This window comes from Diaphorina citri, unplaced genomic scaffold (assembly GCF_000475195.1).
Source record: "Diaphorina citri unplaced genomic scaffold, Diaci psyllid genome assembly version 1.1 scaffold592, whole genome shotgun sequence".
Lineage (NCBI taxonomy): Eukaryota > Metazoa > Arthropoda > Insecta > Hemiptera > Psyllidae > Diaphorina > Diaphorina citri.
The window spans coordinates 49,591-62,928 of NW_007378026.1; the positions used below are offsets into that span (position 1 = coordinate 49,591).

A 13,338-nucleotide genomic window follows, 5' to 3' on the forward strand; every position below is an offset into this window, starting at 1 on the left:
TGAAATTCAAATCAGTTTGCGAGATTTTCTCCCGAATGTAAATGAATTTAGTCTCATCGTTGGGGCAGCTCATGAAATTATTCTTATCATTTTCATCCAACTTAGCACGTAACTCATCATGATATTCTTTGAAGAACTTGAAATCCTTAATCGTAAGTCCTTCCCCTCTCATTTTTCAAATTCCTACTTCAAAACTTAATAATTTCCAATTTAACGTTCAAATTTTTAATAATTTCCAATTTAACGTTGAAATTCGATCCTCGAAAAATCACTTGGTTTAACAGATAAATTTCATTTTGAAGCTCAGTTTTCGGGAGCATTGGATGCGTTTGTAATCTGAGAGCAAAAATAACACTGAACTCGTGGTGCTTTGAAATACAAGATCTTGCTAAATACAATTCAAATTGAGTTGATTTATAAATAGAATGAATATAACCATGCGTTTTGTTTTATACCGGCGACATCGAGAAGCTTACCGGCATGGTATGTTTTTATGATTAAATTTGTTGCAATATCTACCTAACGTGTACCTACCTATGTATTTTTTACTTTTTTTTAAATTTTAATTGAGGGAGTCTAAATTACACTCACCTAGGTACTACGAAAACTGAAATATGAAACGAAATACAATCTGAAGTGAAATTATACCTATACGATTCACTGTAAAGTAACTTCTTTAGGCCAACTAATAGCGCAAATTTTCTTACTTTGTCTTGCAGGTACACTTGAATGTTTCTGAAGAAATCCTCTTTCGTCTGTGACATCATCCGAAGTGAACCTCCAATCAACTCTTCCAGTTCTGCAAAAACAATATTTTAGACTATTTCAAACTGAAATCGGAAGTTGGAATTCACCCCATAGCCCATACGTGCTAGTTGCAACTTCACACAAAAACAGGATGGGAGCTCCTCAAAAGTATGTACCCACAATTCTGTGAAGTCACATTGATCCACCCGTAAAACATCTTAAGCTGGTGACCACACATAGTCGACAACCGTCGATCGACGAAGTGAATCTATGTTATCGAGGCAGTGTGGACGGTTTGAGTCGACATAAATCGACGGCCTTCGACTATGTGTGGACACAGCTTATGTCTACTGACATCAAAGCTAACTCAACTAGTAATCTAGCTTTTCACGTGTCCCGTGGGAATTTTAATGAATGGTTTTTAGATAAACTCAGGTGTTTGAGACTAATTTATTTTTGTGTTTATAACTTGCCTAATAATTAATACTAGAGGTTTAGCCTTTAGGCGTTGGCGAGGGTAACGCCTAGGGCGTTAACCTCGCCTAGTAATAGTAATAATAGTGCTTATTTATACTGCTCGCATAGGACTGAAAAGTCCCTTTACCCCAGCAGTCGGCTACTACTATTATTATGGTCAAATTCTCAAATTATTTTGAGGATAAAATTCCATACCTTGGCTGGGATTGAACTCACGTTGTATTTATAACTTGCCTAATAATTTATTATTAATACTAGAGGTTTAGCCTTTAGGTGTTGGCAAGGGTAACGCCTAGGGCGTTAACCTCGCCTAGTAATAGTAATAATAGTGCTTATTTATACTGCTCGTATAGGACTGAAAAGTCCCTTTACTCCAGCAGTCGGCTACTACTATTATTATGGTCAAATTCTCAAATTATTTTGAGGATAAAATTCCATACCTTGGCTGGGATTGAACTCACGCCCTCCTGTTTTATAAACTTTTATAGTTTTATAAACTCACTTGCGTCATTGCTTTTGAAATAATTGGAACTTTTCAGAAGTTGATACAAGAAAACCGCTACATGGGCTGTATGCAAGTAGTCATCCACTGGTCTTTGATCGCTATGGGACACGGTGCTGTGGGTCCGAATGTATAATTGCTCTGGTCGGGATAGTTGTGGGAATTTCGAGTCTTTATCCTGGAAAATCGGAATTTAGATTTTACTACAAGAAGACTGTTGAGGTTGTATTCCCCCAATAGAAGAAGGTACAGTAAGTATAGTTATTAGACGTAAGTCTGTAGCCAATTTACTCGTACGTCGAGTAACTCCACTATTTGTTATTACTTTCTACTACCGTTGTTATTATTATGTATTTTAGTATTTATTATTAGCGGAGACGCCTGTAGGTACATATCTTTAGTTTAACCATTTACTCGTAACTTGGTACTTCTTTAGGCCAACTTATAGCGCAAATTTTCTTACTTTGTCTTGCAGGTACACTTGAATGTTTCTGAAGAAATCCTCTTTCGTCTGTGACATCATCCGAAGTGATCTTTTTCGAAAGCTGTTTAGTTAAGTGTTATGGAATGAAGTTTAAAAGGTAGGTTTTTAATTTTTAAGTACCCACCCACTTAAAATTAAATAATAAAATGATAATAGGTAGTAAGGAGGTATTAGATTTACATAGCTTAAAAAAAGGTTTCCCCACGTTTTGGTAAATTATCTCCATCCTTGAACTTCTCTCATTTCTAAAATATTCACGTAATTCCTTTAACCAGAGTTACCAAGGATTTACAGTAGGTACCTAATAATTAAAATAAATATCACGAACAAACGAACATCCCTTCTCTTTCCTTTTTTCTCCTAGCTATGTCTTTTGTTAATTTTCAAAACCCTTTTGGGAGTTTCATACATGACTTTTCTCATTGACAAAACGTGGTATATCTAGTTTCTATTTTTTTCTTTGATTCTTAAAACCTACATTTGAAACGTATAAAAAATTAACTTTAAAGGCCTTAGAATAAATAAATGTAGGTAATTCTGTACAGTTAATTGGTTATTTTAACAAGTACCACCTTTTAGCCAATGCTTAGCAAAATAAATAAACAATTTATATTAAAAAAAAGAAAAGAAATAAATATCCGTGTATCTAAATTCTAATTTATTATCTAATAAAAACAGAGAGCAAATTCTGGTTTTTGTAACCTATGCATATGCTTTACGAGCATAATTTTATATAATTAATAACTTTAATAATAATAAAAAATGCTCCTGCTACCTACGGAATAACAATATGAAAGCTAATATTTTCAAGTCTTTACAATTTTTAATATACCTAATTAATGTATTATCTACCTGATGCCTATTTGCTTTTTTAAAAACTTATCTATTCTACTGATTTAATCACTAACATCAAACTATCTACCTTTTATCCACTTAATTATATATTTTTATTACATTTAGTTTTATCTGTTTATTTACCAGTCTTGGCGTTAGTAAGTATTTACTTATTATTTATTTTTCATTCACATAAAATTCGCACCAAGTAGGTAGATTTTGGTAGGGTAGTTTTTACTTGTAGATTTGAGTATTGTGTGGTCGCCTGGAAATAAACAAATTATGCAATGTGCGATGCTTCATATATTATTTCTGTTCTTGCTGTCTTTCTAAATGGGGCCGAACCTTTTATTTTATCAGGGCACATAAGTACCACACATGAATAATTCATACAACATAATCTACCTACCATTAAATTAAACATATTGTTATCATAGATAATAATTATATCAAAAGTATTAATAATTATGATTGTGTACAACCACTTTAGTTGAATGAGTTAGTTTTATCAATATTAATGACCATTCATCTCATCATTATTGCATTTTAAATAAAGCTACATTTATTATTTTTTTTTTGTAATTTAATTAATTATCCGAATTTTCTAATAAATATTTTTTTTTTTTTCGATTGGCTATTTTTAGAAATGACTATGACTAATCTTACAAAACTTACGACTTAAATATTTTATGCACTAGTTAATAATAATAAAAAATGCTCCTGCTACCTACGGAATAACAATATGAAAGCTAATATTTTCAAGTCTTTACAATTTTTAATATACCTAATTAATGTATTATCTACCTGCCTATTTGCTTTTTTAAAAACTTATCTATCCTACTGATTTAATCACTAACATCAAACTATCTACCTTTTATCCACTTAATTATATATTTTTATTACATTTATTTTATCTGTTTATTTACCAGTCTTGGCGTTAGTAAGTATTTACTTATTATTTATTTTTCATTCACATAAAATTCGCACCAAGTAGGTAGATTTTGGTAGGGTAGTTTTTACTTGTAGATTTGAGTATTGTGTAGTCGCCTGGAAATAAACAAATTATGCAATGTGCGATGCTTCATATTTCTGTTCTTGCTGTCTTTCTAAATGGGGCCGAACCTTATATTTTTTATTTTATCAGGGCACATGGGTACCACACATGAATAATTCATACATAATAATCTACCTACCATTAAATTAAACATAATGTTATCATAATAATTATATCAAAAGTATTAATCATTATGTGTACAACCACTTTAGTTGAATGAGTTAGTTTTATCAATATTAATGACCATTCATCTCATAGGTATCTCATCATTATTGCATTTTAAATAAAGCTACATTTATTATTATTTTTTTTTGTAATTTAATTAATGATCCGAATTTTCTAATAAATATTTTTTTTTTTTAGATTGGCTATTTTTAGAAATGACTATGACTATCTTACAAAACTTACGACTTAAATATTTTATGCACTAGCATTTTTGCGTTCGCTTATCAATTAAGCAAGGGACCTTTGTACAAAAATGATCTGATGATTACGTTAGGTTCACATTTGATAGCCAGTTAAATATTATCTGTTGAGTAAAAACTAATGATAAAAAACTTGAAGAACAATACCTACTTCCGTTTAGGTTTAAGCAACGTTTTAACATTCCAAGTTGCAAGCTACGTACAAATGAAGTATCTTGGATGTCCAGTTGCATCTTTTTCTTCTTTTCCATCGGAATCTTGCCATCGTCCAACGAGGTCAAAGCTTGTTTGAAAGCCTCCAATGCAGATTTGTGTTGTTTCAGTGCGAGAAGACATTTTGCTTTCCTGTTTATAAAAGTAGTTGTTCATAAAATGCCCCTAATAAATTAACCGTTACATTATATTATTGTCTGAGACCTTTACTAAACTGTTTTTTGCATGAGGCCCAAATCCTAATAGATTTGGACCGTCAAAGTAGGGCCTGTCGGCCTGTAGTCTTTGAGTGCTTTGAACATTTGAACAGTTGAAGAACAATACCTACTTCCGTTTAGGTTTAAGCAACGTTTTAACATTCCAAGTTGCAAGCTACGTACAAATGAAGTATCATTTCATACAAAGGCTACCCCTATGTACATGCTTTTCTTAATAAATAGATAGTTTAAATAAATTTTGTTTCGTCATTTGTCAATGAAAATGTCTTACGTTCCTCTTGCTTGTATTTCCTTGAATTATTTGATATCAATGATTAAATTTTAATAATGGTATACTTACAAGTTACAGAAGAAGGGTTTACATAAAAAGCTAATAGCATATTCGTCTGGAAAGCCTGGAAAAAATTGTCCCTTGTAATTATACCATGCATTTGTATCTATTTTTAGTTCATTGAAAAATATCACATTCTGCTTAGGTTTAAGTTTGTAACTAAAATAAAAAAAGGGTGTGAAGGGGAATCGGAATGAATTCAAAATGGATTTCTAACTTCAAGTTTTATGGACAATCTGAACTGGAAAAATAATTTGATTGACGATTTTATTATCTAATATTGTCTATTGTGAATGCTTATTACAATACATAGTCTCTATGCTTCTTAGTACATGAAGTGTACTGAGCTTATTACGGTAATCGCGGATAGGTACGCTCTAGCCAATGAGCCAATATCCATGCACTCCTACAAATCGATTCCCTCAGTAGCTCAAGTACGGCAAGGAGCTTTTAACGTTAAATATATGTAGGTAGTGTAAGTGCCTATTTACAGAGTATAACAATGTGAAGTCTGTTTGATATGCACTCGCTCAGAGGTCTCAAAGGCTGAGTAAACAATGAAGAAATAGAGTGGCTCAGGAAGAGATAGCTATTATATTATTTATTTTATGAGGGAGTACCTATTAGCTAATCTTGCAGAAAGAAATACAAGTACCTACCTAAGTATTTTAAAAGAAAAATATGGAGAAATCCATGTGCTGTTTCTAATCAGATGTATTATATTATTTATTTTATGAGGCAGTACCTATTGGCTAATCTTGCAGAAAGAAATACAAGTACCTACCTAAGTATTTTAAAAGAAAAATATGGAGAAATCCATGTGCTGTTTCTAATCAGATTATTCCTGTCCCTTGGACTAGAAAATAATAAAGGCTCCACCGTTTTTAGTCTCAGCATTTTTTCCTTTTTTTCTACTCTGACGCCAAAACAGTCATGATATTTTATTTATGTTTTAGATACACTATTGTCTTGAACCTTCACATGTTTTTTTACATGAAGTGTACTGAGCTTATTACGGTAATCGCGGATAGGTACGCTCTAGCCAATGAGCCAATATCCATGCACTCCTACAAATCGATCAAGCTACTAATTCAACTATGTAGAATTGTAGATAGAACATCTAAACATAGAGTTGGAAAAAGTTGCCAGTTTTAAACACTCTTTTCACCAATAAAATTTTAACTCTTAGGTAATGTTATCAGGTTGATATTTGGCAAGAGTTAATTCTGTCAACCTGATTAGACTAGTTGGTTTTCCAGTTATCTCATTTAAATTAGATTAATTAAATAAATAAATGAAATGACCTGACCAATTCGGCAAAGCCCGTCAAAGTCCTTGTTTGGTCAAGTAAATAAATATTGAAAGAATCTACTGTTTTTTCTTGTAGAAAACCATTTGAATTCATACCTGCTGACGTGAGTAGTACGAGATATTTCTGAAGGAAAATTCTATGAACATTTGAAATTTGATCATGGAAAAGTACGTGTGTTGTTGAAGGTGGTGAGAGGCTGTTGGAGTTTCTAATAATCTTGCAAGGACCAATGAAATTTCAACTCTTAGGTAATGTTATCAGGTTGATATTTGGCAAGAGTTAATTCTGTTAACCTGATTAGACTAGTTGGTTTTCCAGTTATCTCATTTAAATTAGATTAAATAAATAAATGAAATGACCTGACCAATTCGGCAAAGTCCGTCAAGGTCCTTGTTTGGTCAAGTAAATAAATATTGAAAGAATCTACTGTTGTTTCTTGTAGAAAACCATTTGAATTCATACCTGCTGACGTGAGTAGTACGAGATATTTCTGAAGGAAAATTCTAATGAACATTTGAAATTTGATCATGGAAAAGTACGTGTGTTGTTGAAGGTGGTGAGAGGCTGTTGGAGTTTCTAATAATCTTGCAAGGAAAATGTGTGATCATCGTTGTGGGAACTACTTGCAAGAAGAGGAACGCCTGAAACAGAAAGAAAAGACACAAACGTCTAAAGGCGTGTCCACATATTACATTATTATATTAGGTACATTGAAATGGGGTTCTTTTCTGACGAAATTCCTGTGTGCGGAGTCCAGTATGTAGGACTATTGCACCCCATGTGTCCACACATAGTCGACCGGCCGTCGATGTTGACTGAAACGTCCACACTGTCTTGACATTTATCTCGTCGATCGACGGCCGGTCGACTACGTGTGGACACACCTTTATAGGTCTTCTTGTTTCACTTTGCCTTTGTCCCAATTTAATTTTGGCTCGGAATTTTCCTCTTTTAATCCCCCCTTCACAGTTCTCTATTCAACGCCTCCTCTCTTCTCCATCCCTCCTCTCACAAAGTCTCTTAAACTTTATCTCTCCACCTTACTTTGGTCTCGCTCTCTTTCCTCTTCTTAAGGCACAAAAGTTTTATAGGTACCTACAACAAAATTTCACAGTTAAGGATCTCAGGAGTTGTTGAAAGGTTAGTGGTTACTTACGTAGTGGAACTCAGGAGTTGCTGCTGGAAGGTTAGTTTTTACTTACGTAGTGGATCTCAGGGGACAGGAGAAGTGTCTCCTCCTCCAGGATCACTCAGAGCATCATCAATGTTATCCAGTGTCGAATCCATTGGCATATGTAGAGCGGCCTCTCCCTTCTTCTTGAATCTCATCTTAGCATCATCTCCCACTTCCACTGTTCTCTGACACAGGATGAGCGTTAGGCAGGATACTATGAGGAGAATACAGGGCACAAAGAATCCTATCATGAACTCGCGATAAGTTTCGCTCAGGTTGAATCTGGCTATGACTGTGCCAGGGATTTTTTCGGAGTAGAAGCATGGGAATCTTGCCCTAGCATTGTGATCTGTTCCATCCTTACCAAACTCCCGTAGGAACTCCTTGCATTCATCTCGTAATGTATTGACACACCCTTCCAAGTTAATCAGAAGTCGACTTTCATTTGCCAGGAGCAAATCCTGCTCAGGAGGAGCTATCTGTCTATCCTTGTCTAAAATCGTGGCATTATAAATATTTAAATAATTAAGAAAAGTGAAGTTGGTTAAGTCTGTTAAGGCACTTCTGTCTAGCACAGAACCATTGATACAATCCAATGCTTCTATACCTCGACTTGTATTATTCACATTAAAACAAGAAGCCATTAGTATGTTATTTTGGTCTTCGGTCCATATTTCCTGCTCCGTATTATTTAACAAAACCGCTTTCTGACACTGCGATAAATAAACCCTATCTCCACTTAACACGATTACATTTTTATTTCGAGTAGGAATATCAACACAACGTCTATCACAATTGTAAGGTGTCCGAATGCGTTCACAAGTCCCTCGAACACAATTTTGTAACCCGTGCATTGCTATGCAATTTATTTTACCCCTCCTCCCCGAACATTTTAGAGGAGAATCGGTTTCCCTGAAATCACACTCAAAAGCATCTGTAATATTTATACAAGTCCCTTGTGTACAGTTGAAAGTTCCTGTCAAGTTCTTGCACTCGTCCGCAATACATCTGTACTTCTTGGCATTCTCTTGGTCTATGCCATAACATGTCTTGTTGGCCGAGTTTGTACAGTTGACAAATAATAAGTTTGATCCGTTGTGTCTCAAGGAGACATAGATCTGAGCACATGCCCCTGATGTTTTGCTAAGACACCATTCCCCACATGATCCCCATGTGCAGGTTTCTATTATAACAGCCCTGGTAGTGGTGCACATTACAGGACTTGTGTCAATACCAGACTGAACAGCTCTCATGTAAGGCATGTAAATAGCAACTGTGAGATAGACAAGAGCTACTGTACTCAACACTGCAGTCATCTGACAGATGCATATCGTGCCACATATCTTCTGATCCTGAGGAGGAATTATCAAATCTTCCACGGGCGTTTTCTTCTTCCTGGGCATTTTGTATGATTATGTCTATCATGAAAACAAATGAACTAAGCAACGTTAACTAAGCCACATTATAATGCTCACGGGTATTGACGTGAAATATAGGACACTATGTCAAAGCACTGCGGAAACACAAGGCAAGACTGAAAATATAAAATAACGCTGGGTGGGAGTTGGGTAATCCTGTGAATTTTAAATAATCTAATTATATTGCATGGATAAGTAATTTGAAGGAATCAAGAAGGACTTTTTGAAACTTCGCTTTATAATCACTAGAGCTTTAAATTCCTCCGAGTTAATGTTGGGTTGAACTTTTATAGTGTCAACACAGAAAAAAGAAACAGTTTCTTGAAAAATGGCTAAATTTTTCTTATTAAAAAATGAGAAAAAAATCAGTGTCAGATAACAGAGAGATGTCACGGCATTGTCGTAGATTGTGACTATTAACAACGAAAATTTAATCTCAGGTATCTCCTACAAAATGTACATTATTGTACCTACTTTCCATTAAAAGAAGAAAAGGAAAATTACTAGAGGTACATAAATAACAAGCTGGGTCCGTCCCTCCGGGAATTTTTTAGCCCATAGTTTATTCGATCGTGATTAGAGAAAATCAGTACCTATGTACCTACCTCTTTAGCATATTTATACAACCACAGCAACGAAATATTTTAAATGATATTTTAATTCGTTTTTGGTGTCCCCATGATTATCACACATAATATTATCAAAGATTTTCCCATCGGCATCGCCTGAATCGATGCGGTGGAATCGATGCGGTGAACTTTTTGTAGGAAAATACGTCAATAAAGAACCAAAACAATATTGAAGCTAAGCTTGCATATTGAATGCCCGGACTCAATAAAATATTCCATACAAACATTTCCGTCTACCGTCTACCATAGCAGATGAAAAAGTTCAGACTCGGGAAAGTTGATGATTACTTTAATGAAGAAGAGCTTTAATTATAAAATCTTATTGACATTTTCCCATCGGTATCGCCTGAATCGATGCGGTGGTGAGCTTTTTGTAGAAAAATACGTCAATAAAGAACCAAAACAATATTGAAGCTAAGCTTGCATATTGAATGCCCGGACTCAATAAAATATTCCATACAAACATATACCCCTCAGGTGCTGTTCATAACTTGAAGTGTTATGTGTTGTTATACTCGTAATAATAGATACTTCCGTCGAAATTATGTAGATGGAAAAGTCGAGAACTTGTACCTACAGCTACAGTGAATTCGAATGCGCCACAAATCCAATTATTAAAGTTTTGTTGTTTATTGGCAGTGCATGATTTTGGCAAACACAGACGTATTCATCTACATGCTGTTTTTGTTGCTTTTCCGAAAAGTTTTCAGCAAATGGTGTTAGCAATTAAGTAAGCAATAAATCTATGAAGAATACAAATACAATCACCTTTCTTTTACTTTGTAGGTGATATCTTTTGGATAACCCAAATCTAATGCCACTCGAATATCCTCCAGGGTTTCTTCATACTTTTCTAGGTGATACAGGACTGCAGATCGATTGTCCAGTATGTAGGACTATTGCACCCCATGTGTCCACACATAGTCGACCGGCCGTCAATGTTGACTGAAACGTCCACACTGTCTTGACATTTATCTCGTCGATCGAGGGCCGGTCAACTATGTTTGGACACACCTTTATTATAGGCCTTCTTCTTCTTGTTTCACTTTGCCTTTGTCCCAATTTAATTTTGGCTCGGCATTTTCCTCTTTTAATCCCCCCTTTACAGTTCTCTATTCAACGCCTCCTCCCTTCTCCATCCCTCCTCTCTCAAATTCTCTTGAACTTTATCTCTTCACCTTAACTTTGGTCTCGCTCTCTTTCCTCTTTTTTAAGGCACAACAGTTTTATAGGTACCTACAAAAATTTCACAGTTAAGGATCTCAGGAGTTGTTGAAAGGTTGGTGGTTACTTACGTAGTGGAACTCAGGAGTTGCTGGAAGGTTAGTGTTTACTTACGTAGTGGATCTCAGGGGACAGGAGAAGTGTCTCCTCCTCCAGGATCACTCAGAGCATCATCAATGTTATCCAGTGTCGACCCTATAAACGAAGATGGAACAAGCCCAACATTTACTTTGCCGAGGTAAACCGGATAAATGAATTTTTCTTTTCGAACCGATAACCAATTTGCTTTGTTCAGTGACCGGTTCGATTTGGTTGGGAAGTTGTTCCTTTTATAGCCATACAACTACACACAAATCATCCATAGTTATTACGTGCAAACACCCCATGTGAACGGATTTAGTAATAACATGATTTTCCAATATTTATACATATAACTTTATGCAGTCCACATTTTGGAAAACACGCCTAAGGGCAAAGCAATTAGAAAGTTTTGCCTTTTGCTGCTTTAGCATACAAGAAAATTTCCATTTTCGAAAACTTTTTCAAACTTGAAAACTGTTTCACAACTGGGACGAAAATTCTGTGTATTTCTCTGCAAAAGGTCGATAATATGACCTGCGCCTTTGAAGGGAAAATATAACTAAGTATAAAATATTGTCAAGTTACATTGTTATAATATAGGTACCAAATACTACAAGTGGAATGATATCTACCCCTTTGTATTTTCATCACAATACTATCAACCATTTTCCCATCTATTTTTTCAATATCATATTACTTTTACTATCTATATTTTTACTTATTTATTTTCAATGAAAGGAGCTCAAATTTTATTAATTGAAATTCTATAAAATGAAAAAAAAAGAAAATAAATAAATAAAGTTTTTCACGAAAGAACTGGGATATTTATTTGAGGTCATGAGATAAAGGGGAATCCTGTTATCATCCCCCTGCTGGCAAAATAAAAAAGGTCAGCTCTCAGCTGTTTCTGCTATCCATAGTGACATAGTTGCCCGGGAATTTTAAGCCTTTTGAATGAAATTTTCACACTCTTGGAGAGATTCTAAGGCGAAGGTTTATGAGTAGACGTTTGATTTTTTTCCTTTTTTTTAAATACGTCTCTTTTTGTTTTCATAGACGGGACAGTACCTACTCGGGCATTCAACCTTTCTTGTTTGTTTAAGCCTTTCTGAGTCATCAAAGGCCACCCCTATTTATTTACATTGTAATTATGGATAAGCACTAAAAACACAGCAAGGTAACAAAATCTATCACAAAAGTGTTAACATAATTGCAAAAAATATTTGTTCAAGAAAATTCATGGATAAGCACTAAAAACACAGCAAGGTAACAAAATCTATCACAAAAGTGTTAACATAATTGCAAAAAATATTTGTTCAAGAAAATTTCCATTTTCGAAAACTTTTTCAAACTTGAAAACTGTTTCACAACTGGGACGAAAATTCTGTGTATTTCTCTGCAAAAGGTCGATAATATGACCTGCGCCTTTGAAGGGAAAATATAACTAAGTATAAAATATTGTCAAGTTACATTGTTATAATATAGGTACCAAATACTACAAGTGGAATGATATCTACCCCTTTGTATTTTCATCACAATACTATCAACCATTTTTCCATCTATTTTTTCAATATCATATTACTTTCACTATCTATATTTTTACTTATTTATTTATTTTCAATTAAAGGAGCTCAAATTTTATTAATTGAAATTCTATAAAATGAAAAAAAAAAAATAAATAAATAAAGTTTTTCACGAAAGAACTGGGATATTTATTTGAGGTCATGAGATAAAGGGGAATCCTGTTATCATCCCCCTGCTGGCAAAATAAAAAAGGTCAGCTCTCAGCTGTTTCTGCTATCCATAGTGACATAGTTGCCCGGGAATTTTAAGCCTTTTGAATGAAATTTTCACACTCTTGGAGAGATTCTAAGGCGAAGGTATATGAGTAGACGTTTGATTTTTTTCCTTTTTTTTTTTAATACGTCTCTTTTTGTTTTCATAGACGGGACAGTACCTACTCGGGCATTCAACCTTTCTTGTTTGTTTAAGTCTTTCTGAGTCATCAAAGGCCACCCCTATTTATTTACATTGTAATTAATTAAGGCGAAAACTACAAAGCAATGGGAAATCATACAGGGACAAAAAAGTAAAATTCCCTCGAATTAAAATTTATCCTTTTGCGATCTTACTGCTGATGTTTTCTGCCAGTAGACGGTCTTGCTCTTACTGCTTTTCTCTGGTTGGCGTTGTTCTCTAAAGTTGGAAAAAGTCA

General features: G+C 34.4%; 2 protein-coding genes across 2 annotated transcripts; both read right to left on the minus strand.

Annotated features, from left to right (window-relative positions):
- Window positions 1-303: 303 nt before the first annotated feature.
- On the minus strand, window positions 304-2,253 carry LOC113467929. Its single transcript, XM_026824439.1, has 4 exons — window positions 2,190-2,253; window positions 1,727-1,904; window positions 708-799; window positions 304-336 (listed from the first exon to the last, which is right to left on the minus strand). The coding sequence occupies exons 1-4, from the start codon at window positions 2,247-2,249 to the stop codon at window positions 304-306; spliced, it is 363 nt and encodes a 120-aa protein (XP_026680240.1). The 5' UTR covers window positions 2,250-2,253.
- Window positions 2,254-6,828: 4,575 nt separating this feature from the next.
- Window positions 6,829-9,379, minus strand: LOC103510379. The gene is made up of 2 exons (XM_008475031.3): window positions 7,800-9,379; window positions 6,829-7,238 (listed from the first exon to the last, which is right to left on the minus strand). Exon 1 carries the CDS (start codon window positions 9,172-9,174, stop codon window positions 7,810-7,812), a length of 1,365 nt encoding a protein of 454 aa, XP_008473253.1. The 5' UTR covers window positions 9,175-9,379; the 3' UTR covers window positions 6,829-7,238; window positions 7,800-7,809.
- Between the last annotated feature and the right edge of the window lie 3,959 nt (window positions 9,380-13,338).

Bases quoted from the DNA above. Each gene is read 5' to 3' on its own strand.
- LOC113467929 (XM_026824439.1), bottom strand. From the start codon at position 2,249: ATGATGTCACAGACGAAAGAGGATTTCTTCAGAAACATTCAAGTGTAC. The intron at 1,905-2,189 runs GTAAGAAAATTT...CCGATTTTCCAG, and splicing joins AAGTGTACCTGCAAGACAAA to GATAAAGACTCGAAATTCCC. The intron at 800-1,726 runs GTGAGTTTATAA...TTGTTTTTGCAG, and splicing joins TTTCAAAAGCAATGACGCAA to AACTGGAAGAGTTGATTGGA.
- LOC103510379 (XM_008475031.3), bottom strand. From the start codon at position 9,174: ATGCCCAGGAAGAAGAAAACGCCCGTGGAAGATTTGATAATTCCTCCT.